Genomic DNA, 26,212 nt, shown 5'->3' with positions numbered 1-26,212 from the left:
CTGCAGCAGCAAGTAATGCTGGCCATGGAATTCATTAACAGATGATGAAGCTTTGTTCTGGGCCAGTGTGTCCGAGAGGATACAGAGGAATTCATTTGACTCACAGAGCTATTTGTTGAGCAGTCAACACTCCTTTCTGAGATCAGGTTAACTTGTCCTTGTCTGTAACATTGAGAGGCTAGTGATGATGTGCAGCTGCATTTCCTCTTCCAGTGTGATACCCTACCTAATAATTGTGTTTTTCTTTTTTTGAAAGGTCTTGCCATCCCATTGAACTCTAAATATTCCTTGAGATGCTTTTGTCAGCTTTACAAAACTGACCAAAGTGGAAAGAATGGATTGATATTCCATCAGTCAGTTCAGCTCACTAGCTATTCATCCGTTGGATTGACTTCATATCAACAGGACATCACGTAGCTTCAAATCACTTTGTTCTTGCACTGTCTTTTTCCATGAAATAGACTGTGAGTATCGTAGTCATGGAGAATATTAACTGCAATTGACTATGACAGATGTTTACAGTCTTTTTGACAGTTGAAGCATGGCTGTACAAAAGAGGTTGTGACTCAGCATTGTGTACATGCTAACATTTTAGACGTGGTGTGTATATCCTGGTGAATAAGAGGTGATGGGTGAGACAGGTGAAGCTAATGTTTTAAGTGACTCACAGTAATTATGACCCTTGTCAAACCACCAATTCATCCTCCCCTTGCCCTCTTCTTGACCTAAAGTGGTTATTGGCGACTGACAGTATAACCATTTTACATGTTTTTCGCTGGCAGTTTTGGTTTACTGAGTACTATACAGTTTTATGTTGTCCCTTTACTTTCATATGTTTTGCATTTTTTAGTCATTGTAATGATATGAAAATGTTTTAAGACTGTATCTTGATCATTAGGGTCTCATTTAGTGTCAGTAATATACAGTAGATGGTGTAGGTGTGGGTGTGGGTGTATGTGTGGTGTATCATGGTATCAGAGTAGGATTAGGTGACCCTCCCCCACTGTCATCACATTAGTGGGTGAGGATTTATTAGATGGGTTAGTACCTGAGGGGTGGTAGGCAGTGGCGTATGGCAAAGCTGGCCCTGCATTCAGTCTTAATGAGAACGACCGTGGTCCACAGGTGCAGGTTGGGCCATGATGGCTAGCTTAACATGCCTGTAGGTAGTAGCAGTTGCTAGTAGCTAAAGCTATCTGTATTTAACCTGTATGCAGCCACAGCCGGGCTCTGGTGTCGGCAGCTGAGTGACAACACACCTGAATCATTTCACATAAACAACTCCCCTTCAGACAAACCCGACAATAAAATCGCAAGCACCGTGAGCTTCAACATCGCTGAAGCAATGGCGCAAAACACGAGAGATCTTTTATGTTATTATGAGAAGTGTAAAAATATTTCAGCTCATCATGAAACTGTGGCGGGCCGCTACAGTCTAGGTAATTAATGGGAAACTGCCACATTTGTAATGCCAATCAACAGACGGCAAACAGATGTATTAAACAATTTGACAGGCCTAATATGAACTCTGAAAAAGATACACAATCATGAAAGTAGAACTGAAATATTTCTGACATTCACTGGCTGCTGTGCAACACAGTATAGCTTTACTGAAATATAAACCTGTTGAACGCCTCTCTGGATGATGATGTCTCAATGTGTTGAGAAAAAAGATTTTTCAACTCAGTTGCCAACATGTAACAAATAAGGCATTCCCTCTTCATCTTTCATCTGAGAACCATTGCCAACACAACAGCCAAGTGCCACAAATTTCTGCTAGTTACTGCAATTTTGTGCATCCTCTGGGATAAACTGCAGTACTTTTCCCCTTCCCCATCATCATTAGTATTGCTGCCACCCTGTAATCTCTCTTTCTGTCACTGAGGCAATGGGGCTTCTCTCTCCTCTGTGTTGTCGTAATTGTGAGGTAATCATCTTTTCCCTCTTGAGAGCTAAAAGACTGTGTTTACACTTCGTTTTTGGCGGCTCAACTTGGCGAGACACTAATTTACTCTCTCAGCGGCAGAATGAAGCAGCTCTTCTCATTACTTCACACTGGCTTTGCACTCTCAGGCATTCTTTTCCCAGTGCATTTGAGGCTGGTTGTCATCAGCAGGTTGGATAAACTCAATTTTCTCTCTTTTTTTTCCCTCAATGGTTGCCTCACCCAAATTACAAAATAATGCTTTCTCACTTACCTTAAGTGGTATGTATCCATCCATGGTTTTAGTCATCCAAGTTTTGACATTGTGGTCTCTGAGATTTTTGCTTACCATGAAGGTAAATGGAATTTTTGTGAAATTTGAGAATTTAAAACATTGGCAGCAACATCTGTTTCCAGAAATAATGTCTGGATTATTTTGGTTACAGCACACTATTTGTGTTCAAGAAATAATACCTGTGAAATTGTTGACAGGAAAGAAATTTTGCTATTGAATTTTTCTGTAATTTTTCCAATCATGTGATAACCTCAAAAGAAATTGAATTCACCTCTATTGTATTGTGCTGAGACCCTTACAGACAGATATTTCAAAACCTGAGAATATAAAACCCAATCTACTAGAGGAAAGTTAGAAAATATCTCCTCTGGTAATCCAAGTCTGGTTTATTTTGTTTGCCAAGGCTGCTGATATAGCGTCCTTTGAAAAGGGTTTCAGTTTGGTCTCAAGGTCAGTGGATCTCCTTTTTGAAAGCTTGGACTTTGGGGCAAAAGCTGTATTTTGATTTGCTGCACAGGGTTTTGTGACATTTAGTGGGGGCAGTTAAAATAATCCAAGCTGGCTTTGCAGTGCCATCACCTCCATTGTACCCTCCAAACCCTTTCAGCCTGACCCCAGCCAACCCCCCTGAGATATTCGGCTTTTGCTTCATCCCCTGCTGGGTCCTTGATCATAACTGTCACATACACACAAACACACTCATGGCCACACTCACACTTAGAGTCCAAAAGTGCAAAGGTCCACTGAGATGGAAACGGCCAACATGTTTAAACACAGCTTTAACTCTCTAGCAGTTTTCTCATATGAACTCCAGACAATGTCCGGAGAATCAGGTCAAAACATTGTCTGGAGCTGCTCTTTGACACATGTAGCACACAACGAGAGATTGTCTGTGTCAGACATGTTCTCACCTACTGGAAAGGTAAGGTGCCTGGGTAGAGCATGCAGGAGGTAGAACGTGCCACAAAAAGTACACGTAGCTGGTTCATAATTTGGTCGTAAACAACCGAGTCTCTGGCTGTTCCCTGAATTTGTCTGACAATTTCGGTGTCGGTCCTTACCAACAGAAGTTCCTGAATCTCATCATCTCTCCAGTTAGACATTTTTGTTGGCGTCTTCGTGTAAATGACCCTTCTTCTTCACCCTCGGGTGTTTGTATTCTTCAGTTTCATGCCAGTGGCATTATAGAAACATCATCGACACGCCCACTCGCTGTGAATTCTCTGGAAAATTACCTGCTGTATTCACACAGGGGCTCAATCAGACATTACACTGACTTTCTGCTAGGGAGCTGGCAGGTTAAAGTCTGTTTAATGTCCGGTCCAACTGATTCAGACATTTGCGTTCTCACATGCAGCTCCTCTGGGTAATATTCTGATAACTTCAGGGTTGCAATGCATGTGTGAAAGGGGCTTCTGTCTACTTTTTTCTTTCCCCCACTACTCTCTAGCAGTCTCTCTCCCCTGAAACACTTGCATAAGGCAGTCCCCTGGTATGTCCTAAAAAAAGCCTGTACACATTCACACATGCAAACACTCCCGCACATGGTCCTGCACTTCTGTTGTTGCATTACCCTTCAGATTTTGTCCCAAATCACACCCACACCAAACACAAAATGCTCCAAAACAGACTTCTCAATCCTGGCAGATCCTGGCCTCAGCAGTCAGGCTTTATCTAAATCCCTCTCTCGGCATGATGGATATTGGATCAGATCAGACACAGCCCACAAGTCCATTTGATGGTGAATTGATAGCAAACTCAGTTGAGAACATCCCATATTCTGAACTAAGAGAGACATTACAAATCCCCCTTCTCCCTGTCATGGCTATTGTCATGGTTGCTTCGCCATTAAAGGGAGGCGGCTGTCTGTGAGTTGACAGGGTTTTTCACCCTGGTAAAACAAAATAAAACAATTGATATTTGAAAAAGCAGTCCACATGCTGCTGCATTCACAGAACTCACACAGGCATACGGATGTACGTTCATTTAATTTCACCCTGCTTTTCCCTTCCTCATTTTTGCTGATTACATTTCCATCTGTATTCTGCTCTCTCCCATGTTTTCATCTTCTTTGCCTCTGTTATTCTCCTCTTTCCCTACATCCCACGCCACCCTTCATCACTCTCCCTCTTCCTCTGTCCCCCACCCTCCCCTCCCATCCATTCATCACTCTCTCCTTTCCCATCTCCCTCTGCCTCACCCTCCATCTCTCTGTCATTCAATCCTTCTCTCCTCTCCTCCATCACTATCTGCCTCCTCACATCCTTCTATCTCTTCCTTCATCCGTCCCTGTTTGGCCCGGGAACAGAGACATTCCTGACCTGGACTTATCTCTCGTGCAGAGCAGTCACTGTAACAGCAGCACCAGCTAGGCCCTGTCTCCAACAGAAGTCAGCTATTGGCTGTTTCACAGCATTCCTTCAGGCTCAGGGACCTCTCAGATTAATCTGCTCAACTTCCACCTTTGTTCCGAATGGGACACACTTACTGGCCATCCAGGGACTTGTATAGTTAATTCATGCATGCATTCATTCATTCAGTCGATCATTTACCGGAGCCATGTTGTTGTTTGATAGCTGGACCAAAGATTTGTCAGTTTGCTAGCAAAGGGTACAAAGGAGTGTGATACAGTGAAATAAATATTGGTCTAGATCTAAGGAGATGTTATATTACACAGACCAATAGCCTGTTTGGAAGCACGGTATAATAAATTTATATACCTCCCAATCACCATCAGCTATTGCCAGGGAAGGAAGTCTCTCCCTGATTGCTGCAGTCAAACAGTTTGACCCGAATTGTCCAATCAGACATCTTTATGTTGCCTGAGTTTACAAGTCAGGCCTGACATTCCAGCGCTAATGGCTGTTCCATTAACAACAGTCATTTCATTATCTCTAAGACTCCCCTGTTCTGGTTTATGGTATCCGGAGAGCACTTCAAAGCATCCTTTTCATCAACCTCATCAGGCTGATGGATGGTTGATTAGGGATGTGGGCAATGCTTCCTGCAAACTCCTAAAGGATTCAGTGAAATGCAGCAGCCCCTTTTAGAATATCAACATTTTCTGGACGCATGTTGATAAATCGGCATGTTATGGTCAGCGTGTGTTTGTGTGATGTGCATGCTTTAGCCGACCGTAGGGTGTGTATGACTCAATTTTGAGGTTAGTTATAGAGATGAGGTTGTTGCTTACTGATTCCCTTGGTGAGAGAGGGCTTAAGATGGATGGAGACCGAGTAAAGGAACAAGAAAAAAGAAGAGTGATAGAAAATTCAAAGCTTAGTAATTAGGTGAATTAACCTGGGGTCATGTAGAACCATGGTGGAGCTTGAGACCCCCCTCTGTGTGCCTGTAAATGTTTTATAAAGCTGTCTTTGAACTCGTTAACAGAAGGAGATGAGTGAGCTCTGTGTGCCTTGAGGAAATGGGTACAGGCTTTGTTTTCCAAACAGCCATTTTGGTCCTACCATTATTTTTGCTCCATTGACTCAGGGTGGGGCAGATAGTGTTCCTTAAAACTCCATTAAGCAGCAATGTCAATGCTTGCACTGTTGGTAAAGTGTCCTCTTCTCTCAGGAAGTGCAACAACCATGACTTTTCATCTGTTTAATAGGTGTACTAAAAACAATAATTAGTCCACTTAATGCATCTCATTGTCACGAATAGGGCCAATAGAAATAAACATTATGCCTGTGTTCAGTTGCATCAGATTTTTCTTTTCCTGTCTAATCAGACAACACATTTTCTACATTAAACATGAATTATCAACAATAATTACAATTAAAAATTAAACGTCAATTAAAAAACATCATGTGTTCTCCATAATCTCTACCTAGTATTTTGAAGCTTCATTTGCCTCTCATTCAGATTACCTCTCAAAAACCATGACTTGACTATATACTGACCACAGGAAATGTCTTCACCAGTGGATGACTAGTAGCAATTTCTATTTGGAAAGACAAGACAGAAGTTGAGGACAAGCACTCTCATCGTTGAGGTGTCGTGACACAGCCAAGCTTGTGTGACAGTGTATATGTGTATTTTTTACCAACACTATTATACGACAGTACAGTCTATATTTTCAATTAGATTTTAGTTTTCCTTGTAGCTCTGCTGACATCCACTTTGTTTTTGTCCCAGTAGCATGTCCCTATCCCTGCTTAAGGCAACATTAGCCAGCTCCATTGCTTCAAAAAAGTTTCTCATCCATCATGGCTGCAGGTAAAACAGTCAGGATTAACTATGTCATTAAGTACAAGATAGTGCAGTGAATCTCATTCATAATAGTGTTGGCCATTAATCTCTAATGCTCCCATCCTGAGGCCACTGGAGTATTTTAAACTCCATAACTTTAGGCAAGGCAGTGTAATGTAGGGCTGCACGATATGACCAAAAAGTAAAATTGCTTTTTTTTTTCCAAGCTCAAGGACAATCCACGATTTTCAAACACAGGACGACTAAAACATGATTGAATCATCATTTTTAGGACTCAATGTGCAAGACAGCTGAGAAAGAATAATAATAGACCTGCACCACCTGCAAGGCTTCCATCAATATGATTATTCAAAAAATATAGATTCACATCAGCACTGTAAACAGTCACAGTTTGCTGGACTGTTGTGACTCAAGATATTAAATGTAGCCAGCTATCATCTGTGTCACTTTTTGACCAAAAATAAACTTTTGTGCACAAATTAATGAAACTAAATTGATATTTCACCCAGTGCTAGTGTCATGCTAGTCAGTTATCCTGGCCACTACACTGCACTGTATCCACATTTCTTGCAGTTCTTAAGTATTGACTGCATTACCTTGCCCATATCACAGTGTAATATGAATCCACACATAACACAGCACACACACACAATAAGCTTTCTGTGAGGGCTATCTTGTAGCAGGATTGGTGTACCAGATCCCTACAAGCTCAATAAAACCCCTGCTAATGTCTGACGTTTCCTCATTCCTCAGGGATCACTTTCTACAGAGGTCTAATTCACTCTCCCTGTACCAGAGGCTAGCCCGCTTTCTAATATCTATCTTGATGGTTAATTATCCCCATGTAACATGAGTATGAGGGGCACTCATTAACCCCTCATTACAAGCAGCTGCTTGATTGCCTCATGGAGGTTAAACTGTCATGTAATGACTGCTGTCATGCCTGTAAACACCATGCATGTATCTTTGTTTCTACATGCAGGTCTGATGCAAGTCTTCCCACAAATAGAGTGTATTTTGTATTTATTCCAAATTTGTGTGTTTTGTTTTTGTAAGTATAGCCTGTTAGTTTTTCCTCGCTGGGCCTGTCAATGTGTGTTGTACATATCACTTCCTGGTGTGCGATCTTTTCAGGGTAAACAAAGAAGCTAAGTCTACGAGGGTCTGGCAGTGTCTTGAACCATTGAAGTTTCTCAACTTCAATGGTTGACAAGTCTTTATGTGTGTGTTTGCGTTGCGTGTGACATTCTTGCTTCGGGTGGCTCTGGCTGCGCGGGGCTTGGATACAGCGTGTGGTTGTCAACTGCTGTTTTTTCTTCTTTCCCTTTCTCATGTGATGACGCTCACTTTCACTCGCCGTCTTTCAGGATGAAATTTCTCTGGCTTGAACTCATAGTCCTGGCAACAGCCAACTGCCCATCAACTTTGCTCAACTGTGACAAAAAAGAGGAAGCAGAAAATAAGATATGAAGTCTGTACGGGATAGGAGAGGAGTGAGAGAGCAGGGTTGTACTAGAGCTGCCTTCATTTACCCCTCTGAAGTTAGAGAATTCTCTGTTGTTGAGGATTTGACCAAGATGAGTGATGGCTACACAATGAGCTGTGACAGTGTATATTAAAGAATAGAGCCTATGCATTTTTTCTTTATGGATTGATTATTCAGGTAATCATTTGAAGGAACGATGTTTAACTCAACTAAACCACTGGCTGCTGTGTGAGTTGCTTTCTGTCTTTGTTCATCTTTGATGATGATTGACAGTATGGGGTCCGTTTACTTGCTCTTGTCTGGTTAGTTAGACATCAGCTTATGATCTTGGCCTTGCTTTCATAGGATCATTGTTAGATTACAATAACTACAATGATTACATTATTTTTACAGTAGAGTTTTTAGTTACAATGACATTGTTTGATTTTACCATTGTAAAGGCATTAGTGTGAATCCATCCTCTGCTAGCTGGTGTCTCGTTTCAAAAAGGAAATGCTATTTTGAATGTTTTTATTTGTTATTTTGATTTATTTTTGATGTTAAGGGTCAGGACAGAGAGTGTTAAATGTTGCAAAGTAGAACATTGCAGCTAACTGGGCCTTTGAAAATATTACAACATACTGAAGATATGCATTATTCCTTCAAGATTCATAAAAATTATATGATCTATTTCTATGACATTGTGTGTAGTGGAAGAACAAACAAATATGCATTAATTAAAGGAGATGGATCCACATGCTGCCCTGAGACAGAAGATAGTTTGCGGGAACCCACATGAGCACGTTGACTTGTCATAGAGCAGCTCTAGCAGTGCTTCATTTGACTGCGGTTCTCTCTGAGTCGTAATGTTGCAAATGTGTGTGGTCTCTTACATAGAATATGGGAGACAAACACTTGGGCTGTTTTTCTGAGTCTCCTCAGGCACTTGACAGAGTGTGCCATGTGCTTCTTTTTCATACCATCTATTCTTGTTGCTAGGAGACTGGTTGATCGTTTTTCTTGACCCAGCTCACTTCCTGTTATTCTTTTCAGTTTTCTGTGAATCATACTGTGTTCCTTTTCTGCAATTGATAAATGATATTTAATTACATCCATGAATGAACATGTTTGTATAAAGATAGCACAACAGTTTATCTCCCACAGCATTCAAAAAACAAAAGGTAGATGGTTTATTATTTCACTGCCGGGTGCTTTCCATTCTCTCTTTTTCCCCAAGAGATCTTGAAAATTGAGACATGTACCAGGACCAGTGTATGAAATTCCTACCAAGGCGATTCACTTCACTCATTTCTCTGGTATTAAATCTCAATGCTAAAGCAATACCAGGATGTAACTCCAGTTGTATGAGTAAGTGTGTAGCCCTTTTACAGACTTTGCTGATGGATCTCAGTGTTGCATTTTGACTCTTAATGTCTGATGTTTACTCCTTATTTGATATATGGTACCAGTTAAAAGTTAAATGATCTGGTGATGCATAACTTTTGGCACATTTTTCTGGAAAGAAGTGACCCATGGCCAATCATAATTTCCAAACCTTACTATAGACCCCTGACTTATTAAGAGTTAATAGTTAGTTTCTCTTGTTTGCCATTGACCTATATATGTATACTACATATGTATACTGTATATGGGCCTAATGTTTCTTTGCTCTTACATCATACCCACAACTTCCAGACAGTGTTTCCAGTCAAGACAGTACAGACAGGATTTCTTTCTCACAGTTGAACCAAAGCTAATCACTGAAGTGTGATTATTCTTCTAAAACACGCTGAGGACTTTCACGTTCTTTTTTTCTTATATCCATAACTCACATAACTAACTCACTCCCTCTCTCTCTCACACACACACAGAGCTGTCATATGAAACAGCTGTGATTTCTAAAAGAAGGTAGTTTGTAACCAACAGTAACTGGATAGTAAGGAAACCTCAATAGTGTGGTTGGTCTGATTGAACAGTTGGTTGAGGTTAAATCCCCGGTGAACGTGTCTGTTTCCACCGCATGCATTCTCTGAGGCTGAAGCTTTGTACACAGCTCTACAGTAGGATACTAGGGGTGAGACCAAAAATCAATATTGCAACATACTGCAATATTTCCACTTGCGATACATTATTGATGCACTGGTGCCAAGTATCAATACGCTTTTTTTTTTTAAAAAAAACATAGGATGGCTCAGAGCACCACTACCCTCCTCCTCCTCCTCCTTATGGAGTCGCTGAACAGACTGGTGACAGTCAGATGGACAGCAGTTGTAGGTGACAGTGAAGAAATGCAAGCAAAATAACCAGCCATGAGCCAGAGCTTTCCATAAGCACCAAACAGCCAGCAGCCGGCTACTTTAATAGATTAAACTGGCTACTTTATTAGATTAATAAAATGGTTTTCATCAACAAGTTGTGATTCACTTCGTGTTAACATTTACTACCACTATCCTCAGCTTCAAAACAATGCGATCATGATAAAAGAGAAACGTGTCTATCTGTCTGTATCAGTCCCGCCCCCACATGCTCTATATGAATGTGTGTGCGTGTGCTCAGCTGAGACCTTGTTTCTTGCCGTGTAGAGAGCAGAGATTGATGAAAACACACATTAAGAATTGCATTGATCGCATTGACGGGACATCCTCATTAGACGGGCTACTTAGAAAAACACTGGTGGCAGCGACTTGACAATTGTGTAGTAAGTATTAAAAAGTCCACTGAAAGCGCTGTATTTTCTATATATGCCACACAGACGTTTATGGGATTAATGAATGGAGGAATGATCTTTATTTACATTGTGCTTTTTACAGCAGATCCATCTCTTGTCAAAGTAATTCACTAATTTTAAAGTTGTGTAAAAAATGTCCTAAAACACTTTTGTATTTTTTGCCATTGACCAAATATGCAAACTAATGTCAGATACCCCGAATCATGTTTTTAAAATAAAATATGATGTAATGAAACTTCCTGCAGTAGTATGTAATATGATCAAATATATCTGTATATATAGTATAAGTATATATCCATGGTTTTCATTTCTGGTTATCCTGTCATTGAGTAATTTTCTCCTTCTTTGTGTGTAACAAAATAAATGTTCATTCTTAAATCATACCTGCTTACTGCCCGTAGGTGTAGAGTATATCAATAGAGAGGAAAAGGGAGAAAAAAGATGCCACTCAACAGGAAGCTAGAGTGTAGAGGAAATCAACAGACCGACAGGCTTCTTAAAGAAGAAAATTGTCAGTCTGTCGATCAAGTATATTAGAATGAATACATTGCTAATTAAAGTTTTGATTTGGTTTTAATTTTAACTACTGTGAAGAATATCAATTTAGGACTGATGCCATGTTAAATGGAAATGTGTAATATTTTTATGTGATTTAGTTTTAGATCCCCTATAATTTTCTACATGAATTAGACAAATGTGTTTTTGTTTTATAGAGCAGGTACATAAACTAGATGGCATTGGATTTAACACATGTTCTCCCTTAAAATAATCTTATTTATTTTCATGAATAAGAGTGCATATATGTTTCTAGTAAAACAATACATAAACCATCATTGTAGCATGTCTTGATAAACCTTAGAGTCAAGGTGTCCCCCAGACACTCCATGTCCTTGTGGAATTCCCTGCATGAGCAGCTGCTGTCAGACTCTCTGTGTCTGCGCTAGAGACACAGCTGCAGCTTTGACAGTCACTAGAAGCACATTCATGGCCCTTTGTAAAAGTTCCTGTGTGGTACCTGTGTTGTGGCTGAGCTGGCAGCTCTACTACCGGAGGCTCTCCTGTGTGTGTGTGTGTGTGTGTGTGTGTGTGTGTGTGTGTGTGTGTGTGTGTGTGTGTGTGTGTGTGTATGTGTGTCAGCACGTATCGTCGCTTATCAGCCCTGAATATCTTGTAAAGCTCTGAATATAGGACAGTTAGTTATCAGCAGGTCGTGTGTTGTGTTTGCTGCCACAGAAAAGGAGTAAATCTTTGGGTTATTTGCACGACGTCGCCTCTCTGTTGTCTCTTATCAGACTTTTTAACACTACCAGCAGCTCTGTGTGAGGCACAAACTGAATGCTACAGTTATCAGTGTTGTGACATTTATGCTAACTGAGGCTACAGTTATCAGTGTGCTGATATTTATACTTGGCTACATTTCTTTTCAGTGAAACTAATGTACTGTTAATAAGCATTGTACATTATCTGACTATTTCCTGCTCTTTGAAATATTTTTTTTCTTTTTTCTTCAGTTACAGATATCATGTATTGTAGATTATTTGTGATATATTGTGCATAGCCAAATGGCCTTTGTTGTGATATATAGTTATCTTTGGAAGAATATTGTGATGGTGTTGTTTCATGAGTTCATCTGTGATCCCCACCCCTATAGGATACACTGGGTAGTACGGTAGTATCATTTCAAATTAGATTATCAGTCAAGGATTTTAAGCCAACTGTGATCTTTATCACAGTATTTATTCTAGTATTTTGAATGATGTCATAATAGAGAGGTGGCGAAGAAGACATATTCAAGTTCATTACTGCAATGGTATAACGGTGTGACTGTGCAGTGATGACCAGTCTGCTACAGTGCTGCTCCCCAGTAACCATCTGCATGTTTGAACACTGAAAATATAGAACATGGCAGCATTTAGTACCTCATATTATGTAGGATTAATAGCTCATGTTTCTGAGAGATGCAGGACAAACTAAAAAATCTATCCCATCTATCCTGTTTTGTTTAGTTTTTTTCTTTACAATAACACCAATCTGCTCAACACCTACATGCGCGTGCGCTCAAAAATCTGCATAAATTAAAACTTAAAATGCACACCAAGACAGGATTTGGTTCATGAAAGAGATGTTTTTGGAACACTCATCCTGAACGTCTCGCTGATATGCGGTAGCATACTGTGAGACCGCTCCGCCCCACATGCAGCCATCTGGAAGAGAAGAGAAGAATAGAGGTATGCAGGGAGAGGAACATCTGGTCTTTTCTGAGTTTGCACTGACAGGAAATGTGATAGATGGGAGATTTACACCCAGCCAGGCCCAGATATGGACCTATACTTTTGTTTTTATGGGCCTGCGAAATGGTCAGTGGTTACGTGCCTCTGGCTGGATTATTTGTTTGTCATGCTTAATGATAGCCCATCATATCCGTGATGGAGACAGACAGATGAATCAGATCAAAGCTACCTATCCTGTAGTGCCATAGCCTGCCAACCAGAATGTGGATTTCTGTTTGTATTATAGTGTATTACTATAGATGATATCAAGCTTAACTGTAGCTTTTATGCTTTTTGTATCCGTTAATCTTCTCTTAACTCAACTGTAGTGACTCTTAATTGTAAATGGTGTGTGTAGTCTAAAGTGGGATTATACAGATAGATGTTGCATCACCACCAAAGTTGATTTAACAGCACTCATTTGATTTGTGTGTAACAGTTATTGCAATGCACAATGCCCAGCAGAATAAAAACAAAATATTATTTATAAATCTGAATGGTTTCATCCACTGTCAAATATATTTGTTTATTTAACATTGCTTACACTTATAACAAAATATCTATATGTATTTCCAAACTGCAACAAGTAAAGTGAAATTTGTCAGTGCATGTATAAAACATTTTGCTTGGTTATTCTCTTTTTCTCTCTTTGCCACAACACTTTTATGTTAACTAGCGGTGTTTCAATGTGTCAGCGTTATTTCACTCAGTCCAATCATGCATATTCACCATTCATTTAAAAGCTACTGAGAACTTGGTTTCCAGCTGGCTTGGCATCATTTGTTTTTTTTTTTTGTTGAATAAAAGGGGGTAAAGATAGAACCTCTTGTTAGCAGATGCATTCAGAAATCCTTTGCTTGACATTTGGCAGGCACTCATTAGCAGAAAACAAAACCCAGCAGATTTTAATATGGAGTATGGAAATATGTGAGAATGATCACAGCTCTGTAGTTCACTCATGCTTTTCAGCGAATGTTGAATGCATTTTCAAGAGCGTTCAGAAAATAAGACCAGGGAATCAGCTGTATTTACTGCTTATAGTTCAGCTTGCTGTTTAATGTAAATTCATCTGTATTGTGAATTCAAATGTCTTCCTTATGTGTCTACGGTATTCCTGCAATTCTTGCTGTTTGTACACAGGAAATACCAAAGAGTGCAGCCTCAGGTATAATAAATCTGTATTACACACACATACGATAAATAAAATAAATATGATATACTTCCAATGAAAGCCAGTCCCATGCGTAACCAGACAACACACAAACGCACAGTTTTCCACACACTCACATGCACACATATGATATTGACACGGAAGGAATTCCAAGCAGCTCCTTAATCCTAGCAAGTGCTGACTGAGGCTTAGATTGGATGGAGGGAGAGACGACGAAACGAGAGATGTTGAGATGTGCAGGTGAGAGGGCACGGGGTTTAAAGATGGGCGGGGAGGAGGGAAGAGAGAGAGGAGTCAAGATCAAAGTGTGGGATTTTTTTTTTCCCCCCCTGAAAGTACATCTACTTTCCAGGTATTCCATTGTTAAAAAGAGGTGGCTTTTCTGTTCCGTCGTCTGCTATGCTGAGACTGTTTCAGTTGTCTGCATTTCTAAAGTTAGGGTTTTTTGTGAGATTTTATTGTCTTTATAAGGTAAATCTGTACAAAGCAACACACAGATGGAATGTGAGGGTTTGGATGTGTATTAAGTTATCTTCTGTTGGTATCCTGTACCTATGAGTACAAAATTGCATTAGCTTAAAAGCAATGATATGGGTGTGGTACTTTTAGCGCTTTGTTCCATTGCGCTGGGTGATGAATGTTAGGGATCAGTTTTAATTTGTTACTGATGTCTCCTCTCTTTTATTATCATCCTGCAGGTATGACTACAGAGAGATGCTGTACAACTCCACGTTCTGTCTGGTGCCTCGAGGACGACGGCTGGGTTCCTTTCGCTTCTTAGAGGCTTTGCAGGTCAGTTGACACACGCACAGATGTTGCAACATCAAGGTTTTATTCAATCTAAAACTGTTACAGGAGCTGCATCATGGCAACTCAGAATATGCATGCCGTGTATCTGCAACATTTGATTCCACCCCCAGGTTGTGTTATTTATTATTAATCGCTCTCTCCCATATGCCCTTTCCCTCAGTATGAACTGAAGTGAAAATGCCAAAGACGAAACTATTTTTGTCTCATCTTTGGTGTTTTCGAGACAATACTTCATCAGAATTAGAACATAATTAAGTACCTTTTCTGGCCAAAATCAAATTATGCCATCGTAAGCCACAATAGGTTTTTTTGCTAGCACTGATTCTGTGTCACAGGAATTACTACAAGATTTGGACGTGATTAAACCCCAACAAAAGACTGACCCACATAGCTTCTCCAAACTGTGTTAAAAGAACTTCAGTTTTCAGGTTTTAAAGTATCTACATCAATAAGGTACAATCTGTCAAAATGGGTCAGCAGGCGAATGACCCAAATGACCAAACACAAGTTGGAGTGGTCCAAGAAATCTTGCAGTGCGTCAGCCTTGAAGCTGTGGTGACCAAACAATAAAGCCATGAATCAGTGGTTGAGAATGGAAAAAGTGATGTGCTGTGTTACTCCCAGTAGCCCTCTCACCCACTGCCAGTTATTTGGTAATTGTGCATTCAGTGTTAATACAGCTGCCTCTGACTCAGGGTCTTCACTGCTGACCCTGCCATCTTTCCTCTCTTGTTGTTTTCTACTTTTCCACTTCGATTCTGATATTTCCATTTCTTTCAGCTTATTCACCCGCCTCGTGAAGTCACCCTCTCCTCCCCACGGACTGCAGTCACACTTGTGCTTCAGAACTTGATCATGCTGATTGACTTATAGCTTAATTCATTTTTGATGGTTACAAGTAATGACATTGTTTAGGCAATGTCTGGCACATCAGCAAAAAGGAGTGAAAGGGGTGTTTGTAACTGCATTTTTGCCTTCACAACTCTGGGTAGCAGTATGAGAATATGCCCCCATGTAAAATATTTTAGTGAATATACAAGGGAGAGTAATTTGGAGCTCCCTCTGTGTACAATTAGATTTTAGATATTTAGCTGTTTTTCTCCTCTAGTGACTCAGCAGTACATTGAGCGCAACAGTGAAAAGAATCAGTATTTGATGAAAAAATCAAAAGCAATCAAAGCTGAAGTCTGCAGAAGACATGGTTTTAGTTCCCTCTGTGGGAGTTGTGTTCATGTCAAGTACTGAAAGCACTAGTGCGGGGGGAAATAGCATAGAAATAGTTACGGAAGTGAGATATTTATGAGCAAGCAGAATGAGAATGAATGACTTCTGAGTTTACAATAGAAGATGAGCAGTGACTCTGTACTGACTGGAAGATATTTGGACCACTGGGGAGCGAGCAGTGAAACAAAGTGAGATAGTGGACTGGAGTGTAATGCAGGACCACTGAAAGCATTAACCACTCGCAGGCTTGTGGCAGCATCAGGGTGGAGGAAGGCGAAAAGAGACTGAAGAAAAGATATGAAAAGATGTAAAATGCAGGGAATTCATAGCAGGACGTTTTACTAATGAATGTTTGTTTTTTACGTGTGTGTGTGTGTGTGTAATGTGATACTGAGAGAGGATTGAGCTAGAGGAGGCTTGGTTGATTGCTCTGTGGGATCAGATAGGTAGGGAAAGCAGTGTGCAGATTGCTGCATTTGCTAATGATACCGAGGAGATTAGACAGGCACTGTGATGCAGTAGTGTGCATGTGTAGTGACCAAGGCCAATCAGTGAATGGTACCCCACTTAACAGATTATAGTGCTGCTCAGAACACACAATGGCCTGCTGCATGTACTTCCCATCTCCTGCACACACACTGATATATAGACTTTAACTTCCAACACAAATATGCATACACATTTGAACACACACAACTGGGTGAATAGGTCCATAAGGACGTGCATACGTGGATACACTCTTCAGTGTGTTTCCATTAATCTCTCACACTCAGGGCTTTACTGTTCAAGTATATTTTGAAGTGTATCTTGTTCTCGCTGAGTATAATGATCATTTTTATGAAGCCGCACTGCCTAGTCACTTTGAAAGTTAGTCATCAAGGTACTGCAATAGTTCTGTAGTTAATGAAAATGTGCTGAAATATGGGTTGCCCCTATTGGTTAAACTGCCTGATTTGATTACTTGGGAAATGGACCATATTCAGTGATGGCATGGGCTTGCAGAACATAAACCATTTGGTATTGTTTCAATTTTTTCCTCTTCAGTCTGTCTTCATTTTATTGCCTGTAGGAATACAAATGATCCCACAAGGGCGATGCCTGGTTGATGCCTTTAAATACAAATATTTTAAAATGGACGTCAGAGGAGATGTGGCGCTGGCAAACAATCCAACTTCTCCACACCACTGATTTAATATGATTTTCTGTTATGTGTGTGTGTGTGCTACTCTTACAGGCAGGTTGTGTGCCAGTGATGCTAAGTAATGGCTGGGAGCTGCCCTTCTCAGAGATCATCGACTGGAACACAGCAGCTGTGATTGGGGATGAAAGGCTGCTACTCCAGGTAGAAACTTAATAGAAATCTAGAGTTGGATTTAGTTTTGTCAACACTGGTAAAAGAAAAAGAAGGGAAAGTATATCCACACACTGCTGTCATATTCAGTTTTTGACCATAGATGTTTGTCAGCAGTGTGCAGGTGTTCTTTGTGTCTTTTTCCAGTCTGCTTGTTTGTGACCCAGGATGTACAAAGTCATTATTGATGTCTGTGCCTCTTGAAATCAACATTGCTATATGGCCTTGTATTTATATATATATTATATTATTGTATAATGTGTCCTGTGTGTCTTTTGCTTTTTTGTTCTATCTGAGGTAAATATGCTAACATGTGTTCACTTGTGTCCCAGATCCCCTCAACAGTGCGTTGCATCCACCAGGATAAGATCCTGTCCCTGAGACAGCAGACTCAGTTTCTATGGGAGGCCTACTTCAACTCTGTGGAGAAGATAGTACTGACCACGCTGGAGGTACAGACACACACATACAATACTACACAATCACACAAATACACAGTACATGCCAGCTAGCATCTATATACACGCGCATATGAGGGCTATGTAATATTTAATTTGTCTAATTGCAATTTGTTAATATATCATAGTGTGAAACTGCACTTGTGTTGAAACTTCTGTTGTCTGGGAACAACCAAACATGTGTGCACACAATAACTCACAAGAAAAAGAAACAACAAATCACCCAATTCTGTTCATCCCAGTTATTGACTTTGTAATGACAAGCTCACAAGTGCAGACCCTGCAGCAGCAGTATACTTAATACCCACAATGACACTCCTCCAGACAAGACTGAAAACCAAGAAGGATGTTATATATTGTTAAACACTACTGTCATGTTTTTGAGGCTGTTTCTTGCTGTGGCTTGGCTATCAATAGTGTCAGTAGTTTGTTCCTGTCAGAGTCCATTTATCTGTTTTCTTCCTGGTGAGTACCAGGCTATCATACTGCTCTTGGGCTAGAATTACAAACAAGCAAAGATGAGAGCAGAGAGGAATGAAAAAGGATGAGGGAGCAAGACAGAGGAAAGGATATGATGTGTAAGGCAGGATTTTTCACTGCAAGCCATGCTCACGACATGAATAAGCATTTGTGCATTCCCAAAGTCACTAGCTTCTATTTTTACTCTGCTTTGTTAGAACAGCAGAGGAACTATAAATTATGGCTTGTAATATATTTAGCCAGATGAATGTTTACATTTTTTTGCTTTTTATGTTTTTTTTCCTCATTTTCAGTTTAATGCAACAAGCAGGAAAAGTGCTGCTGATTTTCAGTTGTGTTACATGTAATCCTCGTCGCTGATTACAGTTTACACCATTAGTTGCTGTCCTCAGATAGTGTTACACAGGCCTCGTCCCAAGAGTCAGGAAGTCAGGGCTCTAGACAGCAGGGCTGGGATTTCTCTGCAAACAAGGTAAAGTTACAGCTCCAAGAAGATCATCTTCGATCTGTTTACACTCTCAGTATCTTAATCCTGTTCCAAGACATACCATAGTAGAAGACCAGTTAGAGGTCATTGTTTTCCTTCAAATTTATTCATGAGCTACCATGATTCTAGATATTTTACTATACATAAGATAAAGTTCCACCTCAAGAATCTATTTATTACCACAATATCCTAAAATCAGTGAACTATGCCTACTTTACGGTGTAGCTACCCCATAGCTACCGAGAATGATATTTTATCAAGGTATCCTTTCACTGTATAAGCTTCAAGAGCTTTGGTGTGGTGGGAACAGAGGATTCTGCAAAGCCTGCTGACAATGTGATGTTGGGATAAAAAAATAAACATGATTTTACTTGTAAATTTGGGTTAGGCACTGACTGATGACAATCCAATTCATTTGACATTAAGTTTAATTCTGTTCTGATTTAATGTACAGACTCAGACACAACTGCATAAGTGAAATACTAAAAAATGTGTTTACCCATTATAAAAGTAAAATGCTTATGATCATAGTGCCTTAATGTTTAATGGAATAGGTTGAATGCAGTCCTGTAGCAATCTCCTTGCCTGCAATGCCTGCCACATAAACCCTGCCAAAGTAATTTCATTGAAGTCATAAATGTCTTTAGATAGACACATTACATCCAGGATCATATGAAACAAACGCTAGGTGTTTTGCATTAATGTAACTGTTTTTAGTTTGTATGTAGACATGCCACTAATGTTGAGATTCAGGAACTTGAAAACACCACAGTCCAAGAAAAAGCGTATTTGACAAATATTTTTCCATTTCAGAAAGGAAATGGTGCTCCTTGTAGAAAGATTTTGTGGCGTTTTTATATTTCAGCTGTGTTTTGGCACTGTGGTCTGTCAAGAACAGTTTGTTACTGTCAGTATTATTCTTAGTAGTCATGGATAGCTTCAATCTATAACTAACAAATTAAAATTTCTAAATACATGTACATAATATACATGTTTAGGTGGTGTGAATTGTAATATGAAATCAATCAATGGGAGAGGCAAATGATAGAAAATTCTACATCAAAACAATAAAAAGAAAATAAAAAACTATGATGTTAATTAGTTGGTGAATTAGCTGGTTTAATGAGAAGACATGACAGCATAATGGGAACCACTCATTTGTAGTCTGCAGGACGGCCGTTTATTCAGAGTGACTCATTGTTTCAGATGTTAATTTGGGAAGTGCTGGAGGATCTGTGTCTGCCTTCAGTTTCTAAACAGGATGTGGGACTGGCATAATTATTGTTTAATTTTAAGTGAAAGGACATGGAGGATATTGGCACAAAGCTGATTTTCTACTGACATTTCACTGACAATCCACAGTAGTCATACAATAAAAGCCTCTTGGCTTGGCTCTGTGATTCTTTTTCCTATGACTCACAGTGGAGTATTGAACATCACAGCATAAATTTGGATGTCCTCTCCTCTTCTGTTTGTGCAGATCATCCAGGACCGGGTGCTGCAGCACACCTCAAGGAGTACCCTCATGTGGAACAGTCTGCCTGGAGGTCTGTTTACCCTGCCACAGTACTCAACATATCTGAGAGACTTCCCCTTCTACTACGCTAAGCTGGGTAAGTTCATTATTTCTGGACACGGTATATGCTAAGAACCACATTAACAGGGGTTAAAGTTCTCAGGCACCATGCCTGATGTCAGGCGTAGAGCAGATTTAAATTCATATAATACTTAATTCAATACATTGTGCACATTTCCTCCTGGACGACTTTTCAGGCTCACAAATCTTTTCTTGCTTTAATCCCTGCATCAATGGTACACCCTAAGGTTTGATAGACTGACTTTCATTTACGACACAACACAGGAACAGCTGGTGTTTGGCAGCTGTTAAATAACCCGTAAACTAACATGTGAATCAGTGACATTGCCATACATTCAATCAATCAATCAATTTTTATTTATATAGCGCCAAATCACAACAAAAGTCATCTTAGGGCACTTTTCACATACAGCAGGTCAAGATCGTACTCTTTAATTTACAGACACCCAACATTTCCCCCATTCTATTCTAGATTTTACAGGAAGTGTGATATATCTTTATTAATTCATGGTTTGTCACACAGGAACTCACCGATTAGACCTGCCGTGTTGTATATGTGCTTGGTTAATTGGCCATATATGAGGCTTGTTGTTGAAATTGGGGTTTGGTTAACTGTCACCTTTTCCTTAACAAGCCTGACTAGACCTGTTCAGTTAAACTGTATGCCAAGTAAGCAGGCACAAACTAAGAGATGCTCACAGCTCTCAAAGAAGTGTTACTTACAGAAGGATATTCTTAGAATATGTCATCAGTTTGTGGCAGTACGGAAGTTTGACATCAATGTCTGAAAACAGAACTGAATGATACTACTTACTTATAAGCTACTTAGGACATATAACTGCAGCTGAATTTGTATTAATGTCCATTTCATTAAGTGCACTTTCATGCACAAGTAATAGTACTGAAATCTTACCTGACAGAATTGAATAGCTTTATTTTCTTACCTTTTGATGTTTCCTGGCTGTTTTGCAGGTATCAAGCCATACTCCAAGTTTACAGCTATCATTCATGTGGTGACCCCACTGGTCTCCCAGTCCCAGCCAGTCATGAAGCTGCTTGTGGCTGTGGCCAAATCCCAGTACTGTGCTCAGGTAATTCAAAACCCAACACACACCGCTACACTACACACTAAACAACACTACAGGTCACACCGCTGTGGTCAGATCGACCTGATCTGCTGTCACTGCTACTTGACAATGACGTGATGTGAGGAGATGATCCATGACACCTACAGTATTGTGGCAGTAATATGTTCACACAGATACTATTATATCACAATAATGGACAATGTATGAAATATTAGAGGCAGAACGATGTAACGCAGAGTTGTTTAGCTGTCAAACATTGAAATTGCTCAAAATAATTGTAATATTTGATACAATAAAAAGCTGTTTAAGATATAAACAGTGACAGTGGTGGGTTTATGGTGTTTAGTCTTTTAGCTACTAGGTCTCTGTTATGTTTTGCAGCAGTGCTTTTCATGTATACAGTTAATCCTGTCTTTTTAATGGATTTGTTTTACCCATTATTCTGTCATGTTGCAAATCTCTAATAATGTGAATTCAGTTTCCCTGGATTTAGGACTGTGCTGCTAGCATGAAGGTGTCAGCACATTTTGTTTTAACATTTACAGCAATAAAGTGTCACTGTCATGTAACTGTGGGTGTTGAGACAGCTCTGAAAATAGATCTGCAGCAGCATAAAAGAAGTTATTGTCTTCCACATAAATTGGAAGTAAATAAAACATGGTGCTTTGAATTGAAACAAGGACTTGCTGTAGGTTTTGATCTCTACATATATTGCTACGCCAGACAAGGATTGTCAAGCATAAATAGACTTCTGTTTTAATATATTTCTCATTAGGAGTACATACTGAACACAGCCATAAAGATGAATCTGAGCATGTTGTATTCAGAATGATGACTAAGCTTTACCTTTTTTTCTTCTTTGTGCAGGTGATAGTTCTGTGGAACTGTGACAAGCCGCTTCCTGCCAAGCACCGCTGGCCTGCCACCTCAGTCCCTGTCATTGTTATAGAAGGAGAAAGCAAGGTAAAAACCTTAGCAGTATCCTTCTCTCATTAGACTATGTTACTGAAGCCATTTCACATCCTGTGTTGGAAGCCTTCACTTGAATTCAGTTTGAAATATAAAATATAAAACTGCAAGCAGCCTTGAGTTTCTTTCCAAGTGGTTGAAGTGGTCAAAGTGCATGGTGTGTTCTGCTGTTTCCAGCCCATTTCTTAGTGGCTTGCACAACCAGTACTTTTCTCATCTTTTCTCTCCAAATTGGCAATAACAGATATCGATATTTTGGTCTCTTCATATTGCAAAAAGCGCAGACATCAAATGCTGTCATGCCCAAGCTTCAGGTCCTTTTTAACTCAAAGGAGTTTAGACACTGCAGGTTTTTAAATCACTATTTATGGCATTCAGTTTTTCTTGGCTTAAATTCAGAAACAAAGAATGTGGATTAAACCTGTTCCATACTTTCTCTTCATTTAAACCCACAACATCCCCGCTTTAATATGAAAGACTGATCGTAATATTGGCAGGACATGAGCAAAAGAATTCAAAGGTAATTTAAAAGGAGTACAAATGCTGCTACCAAGGTGGGTCACTGCCTATCAGTAGCATTTGCCAGCAATAAAAGTCTTAATCAACACTTAAGCATGTGAGTTTTCAGAGCAATGTTAGAAGACTACTTTCTAATAGAAAGTGCCCATATTGCAATTGTACAGAAAACTGCATAAAAGATGAATGTTATTTTGCTAAGGCCCTGAAGGTTGAGTGCCTGGTATGATTTACAAGGTCACTGCTGTCATTGATACAACCCCACACACTATATTTCAAATGAAACTGACATTTGGATCAATGTGCACATATTTCTAAAATCGGAAATCCCAAGCACTTGTAATAGAGTTATTTGCATAGATATGTGCCAAAAAGCAGAAGCTGTGGGGCTCATCGGGGAAGGAAACACACTCCACTGCTTGTAGATTTCTATCCGTGGTTTTAGCTCATCAGTAAAATGGTGTATTTCTGCTGTCAACGGTGTTATGTCAGCTTGTATATTTGGCTGACTGTGCTGTTAACACAGCGAGATGAAAGCACAAACAGACATGAAGAGCTGCTTGTCAGGCAGCTTTACCTTGCATGTGCTCATATGGGACCTGTTTATACAGTGATTGGTGTTGTTGAGCTGCATGGTAAAACTGTTTACTCTCTTCTAGCAACCTGTCACATTTTTGCTTGTTTGTCTGTTTTCTAAATCATAACAGGTAATAAGCAGTCGCTTTCTGCCCTACGACACCATCCCCACCGATGCTGTACTCAGTCTGGATGAGGACACTGTGCTCTCCACCACAGAGGTCAGACTGCCTGAAAACTACAGCAAACACATACAGCACTTTTAATCAGTTAATTGAGTATACACTATTATGTATCTATGTACCTTTTTGACACAATTCCCAAAATCTGTTCCTGGTTTCTTAGCTTCATGTTCTCCCTCCAACTTTCTGTCCCTCTGTGTTTCTCTCTCATCTCGGTCCAGGTGGACTTTGCCTTCACAGTGTGGCAGAGTTTCCCAGACCGCATTGTTGGTTACCCAGCCCGCAGCCACTTCTGGGACAGCAACAAGGAGCGCTGGGGCTACACTTCCAAATGGACCAATGACTACTCAATGGTGCTGACTGGGGCTGCCATCTATCACAAGTACTGACTCTGCTCTATTCACTCCCGTTTTTACTCCTCTCTGCTGCTCTGTTGTGTTTTACTCCTCTTCATTGCAATTCTGTTTATGTTTAGTTCAATGATAACACAGTTCACTCTCACTTTGTCCCTTAGATACTACCACTACTTGTACACCACATACCTTCCAGCCAGTCTGAAGACTATGGTTGACCAGATGTCAAATTGCGAGGACATTCTGATGAATTTCCTAGTGTCCTCAGTCTCCAAGCTACCACCCATCAAGGTCACCCAGAAGAAACAATACAAAGAGACCATGATGGGACAGGTGAGGCAGAACATTTATGCTGTAAAACTGGTGGAACAGGCATTGCATTAGGGATTTTTGTTGATCCATTTTTTTTAGTATAATCAATTCTTCACTTGTTTTTTACCAATATCCAATAATGTGGTTTTGCTCTTTTTAAGAATTCTGTTACCTTTTCTTTTAAACTGTATTTGAGCTGTATTTTTCACAATGATTCTCAATATTGAACAGACAGAGATCCATGTCTTTCCTGATTTATTGTAGCCGCTGATGGCCTTTAGACCCAAGTGGTGATTTCTGTTAGGAGAATAAACAGAACATCAGTCATTTGTGAATTGAAATTAGTTTTCTTGCAATATGGCCTTCAATAAATACCTCATGAATAATTACAATAGGCTCTAAAAGGTCACAATAATTGGTGATGCATTATTCATGTGGTGTCTGTCTTCCTTGCACTGACTGTATCTTTCTTTGTCCTCTCTTTCTCTCTCTTCCACCTTTGCTCATTTTCCTTCCTGCCTATCCTCTCACCTCCCTCCCATTCAATCCCCATCCTCCTTTACCACGACCCTGTCACCCTGTCTCTGTCACTCTCTTTCTCTCTCTCTCTCCTCCACCCCACCAGAGCTCCCGGGCGTCTCGCTGGGCCGACCCGGACCACTTTGCCCAGCGTCAGACCTGCATGAACAAGTTTGCCAGCTGGTTTGGCACCATGCCCCTGGTCCATTCTCAGATGAGGCTGGACCCAGTCCTGTTTAAAGACCAGGTGTCCATACTGCGGAAGAAGTACAGGGACATAGAAAGGCTATAACCTTCCAGAGCCCCCCCGCTCGTTGGACACAACGAAGATGGAGCGAGGGGGCGGACACGAAGAGAAACGCAGAGCCTTTCCATGATTGCATGGATGATCAATGGAGAAGCAGTTGGGATTGGGTACAGGGAGATTGGAGGAAAAAGAAACTAGAACAAATGTGGAGGACACAACATCCGTTGGTCTCCTCTGTTATGTCCTTCGTACTTCATTTCTCCTTTCTACCCTTTCTCTTGTGTGTACTGGGGAGGTGGGGGGGGGGGGGTAGCTGAGCACACAGTTCCTACTGTGTACACCATGACTACCACCCACTGAAGGACACCTGAGGACTTAAAAGTGCTCCACTTTGAACTGAAGTGGCCAAAGTCATGGAGCTGGAAGTCATAGCTTGCTGCTTCAGTGTCCCCACAGTGGCAAACCACTCCCAACTCCAACCCGCTGAAAAAGACTGTCTGTACACTATGCACAGGTTCATGAAAGTTTTTGCTGACAGGATATTATTGATAATTATGACTATGAAGAGGATAACACTATTTTGGATGTGTTTAGCTATTTTTTTTATATGGTGAATGAATGGCCAGCACTACACTCTCTGTAATGTCTTAATTAAAAACAAATAGCAGGAATGACAACCCCTCAACCACAGAGCTGAGTTATGATAGTTGATCTGACATTCACAGTGCCTCAAGTTTATCCAATGGCGTTGGGATCTGGGAGTCTTGGGGGGGGAAAAAACAAAGACATGGTGCAGAACAAGCACCTTGATCTTGCTGCTTTCTGTTTTGTTTTTTCATGATTTGTGATTTTCTTTATAATTGATGGAATTATGGATCTCGTAGTAACTTTTTCTTCAGGTCAGCATCCACATGTTTTCCTCACTGAAGTATAATGAAAATGTATTTTGATTCAAATGAACAAACAAAATCGTTA

The 26,212-nt window shown here is 40.2% G+C and overlaps 1 protein-coding gene across 1 annotated transcript in view; it reads left to right on the top strand.

Moving 5' to 3' along the window:
* Positions 1-25,927, top strand: part of LOC121905207 (exostosin-1a-like) — a 39,737-nt gene extending 13,810 nt beyond the window's left edge. Inside the window, exons 2-11 of the mRNA XM_042423287.1 lie at positions 14,767-14,860; positions 17,337-17,444; positions 17,786-17,905; positions 20,359-20,491; positions 21,448-21,566; positions 22,431-22,526; positions 23,756-23,845; positions 24,028-24,188; positions 24,321-24,492; positions 25,097-25,927. Coding sequence (XP_042279221.1) covers positions 14,767-14,860; positions 17,337-17,444; positions 17,786-17,905; positions 20,359-20,491; positions 21,448-21,566; positions 22,431-22,526; positions 23,756-23,845; positions 24,028-24,188; positions 24,321-24,492; positions 25,097-25,282 — 1,279 coding nt within the window. The 3' untranslated portion in view covers positions 25,283-25,927. The remainder of the gene's footprint in view (positions 1-14,766; positions 14,861-17,336; positions 17,445-17,785; positions 17,906-20,358; positions 20,492-21,447; positions 21,567-22,430; positions 22,527-23,755; positions 23,846-24,027; positions 24,189-24,320; positions 24,493-25,096) is intronic.
* Positions 25,928-26,212: the final 285 nt, after the last annotated feature.

The sequence above is a fragment of the Thunnus maccoyii genome, chromosome 10 (assembly GCF_910596095.1).
Source record: "Thunnus maccoyii chromosome 10, fThuMac1.1, whole genome shotgun sequence".
Taxonomy (NCBI): Eukaryota; Metazoa; Chordata; class Actinopteri; order Scombriformes; family Scombridae; genus Thunnus; species Thunnus maccoyii.
The sequence above is the reverse complement of the archived record's forward strand: the minus strand, read 5'-3'. Positions and strand labels throughout refer to the sequence as shown.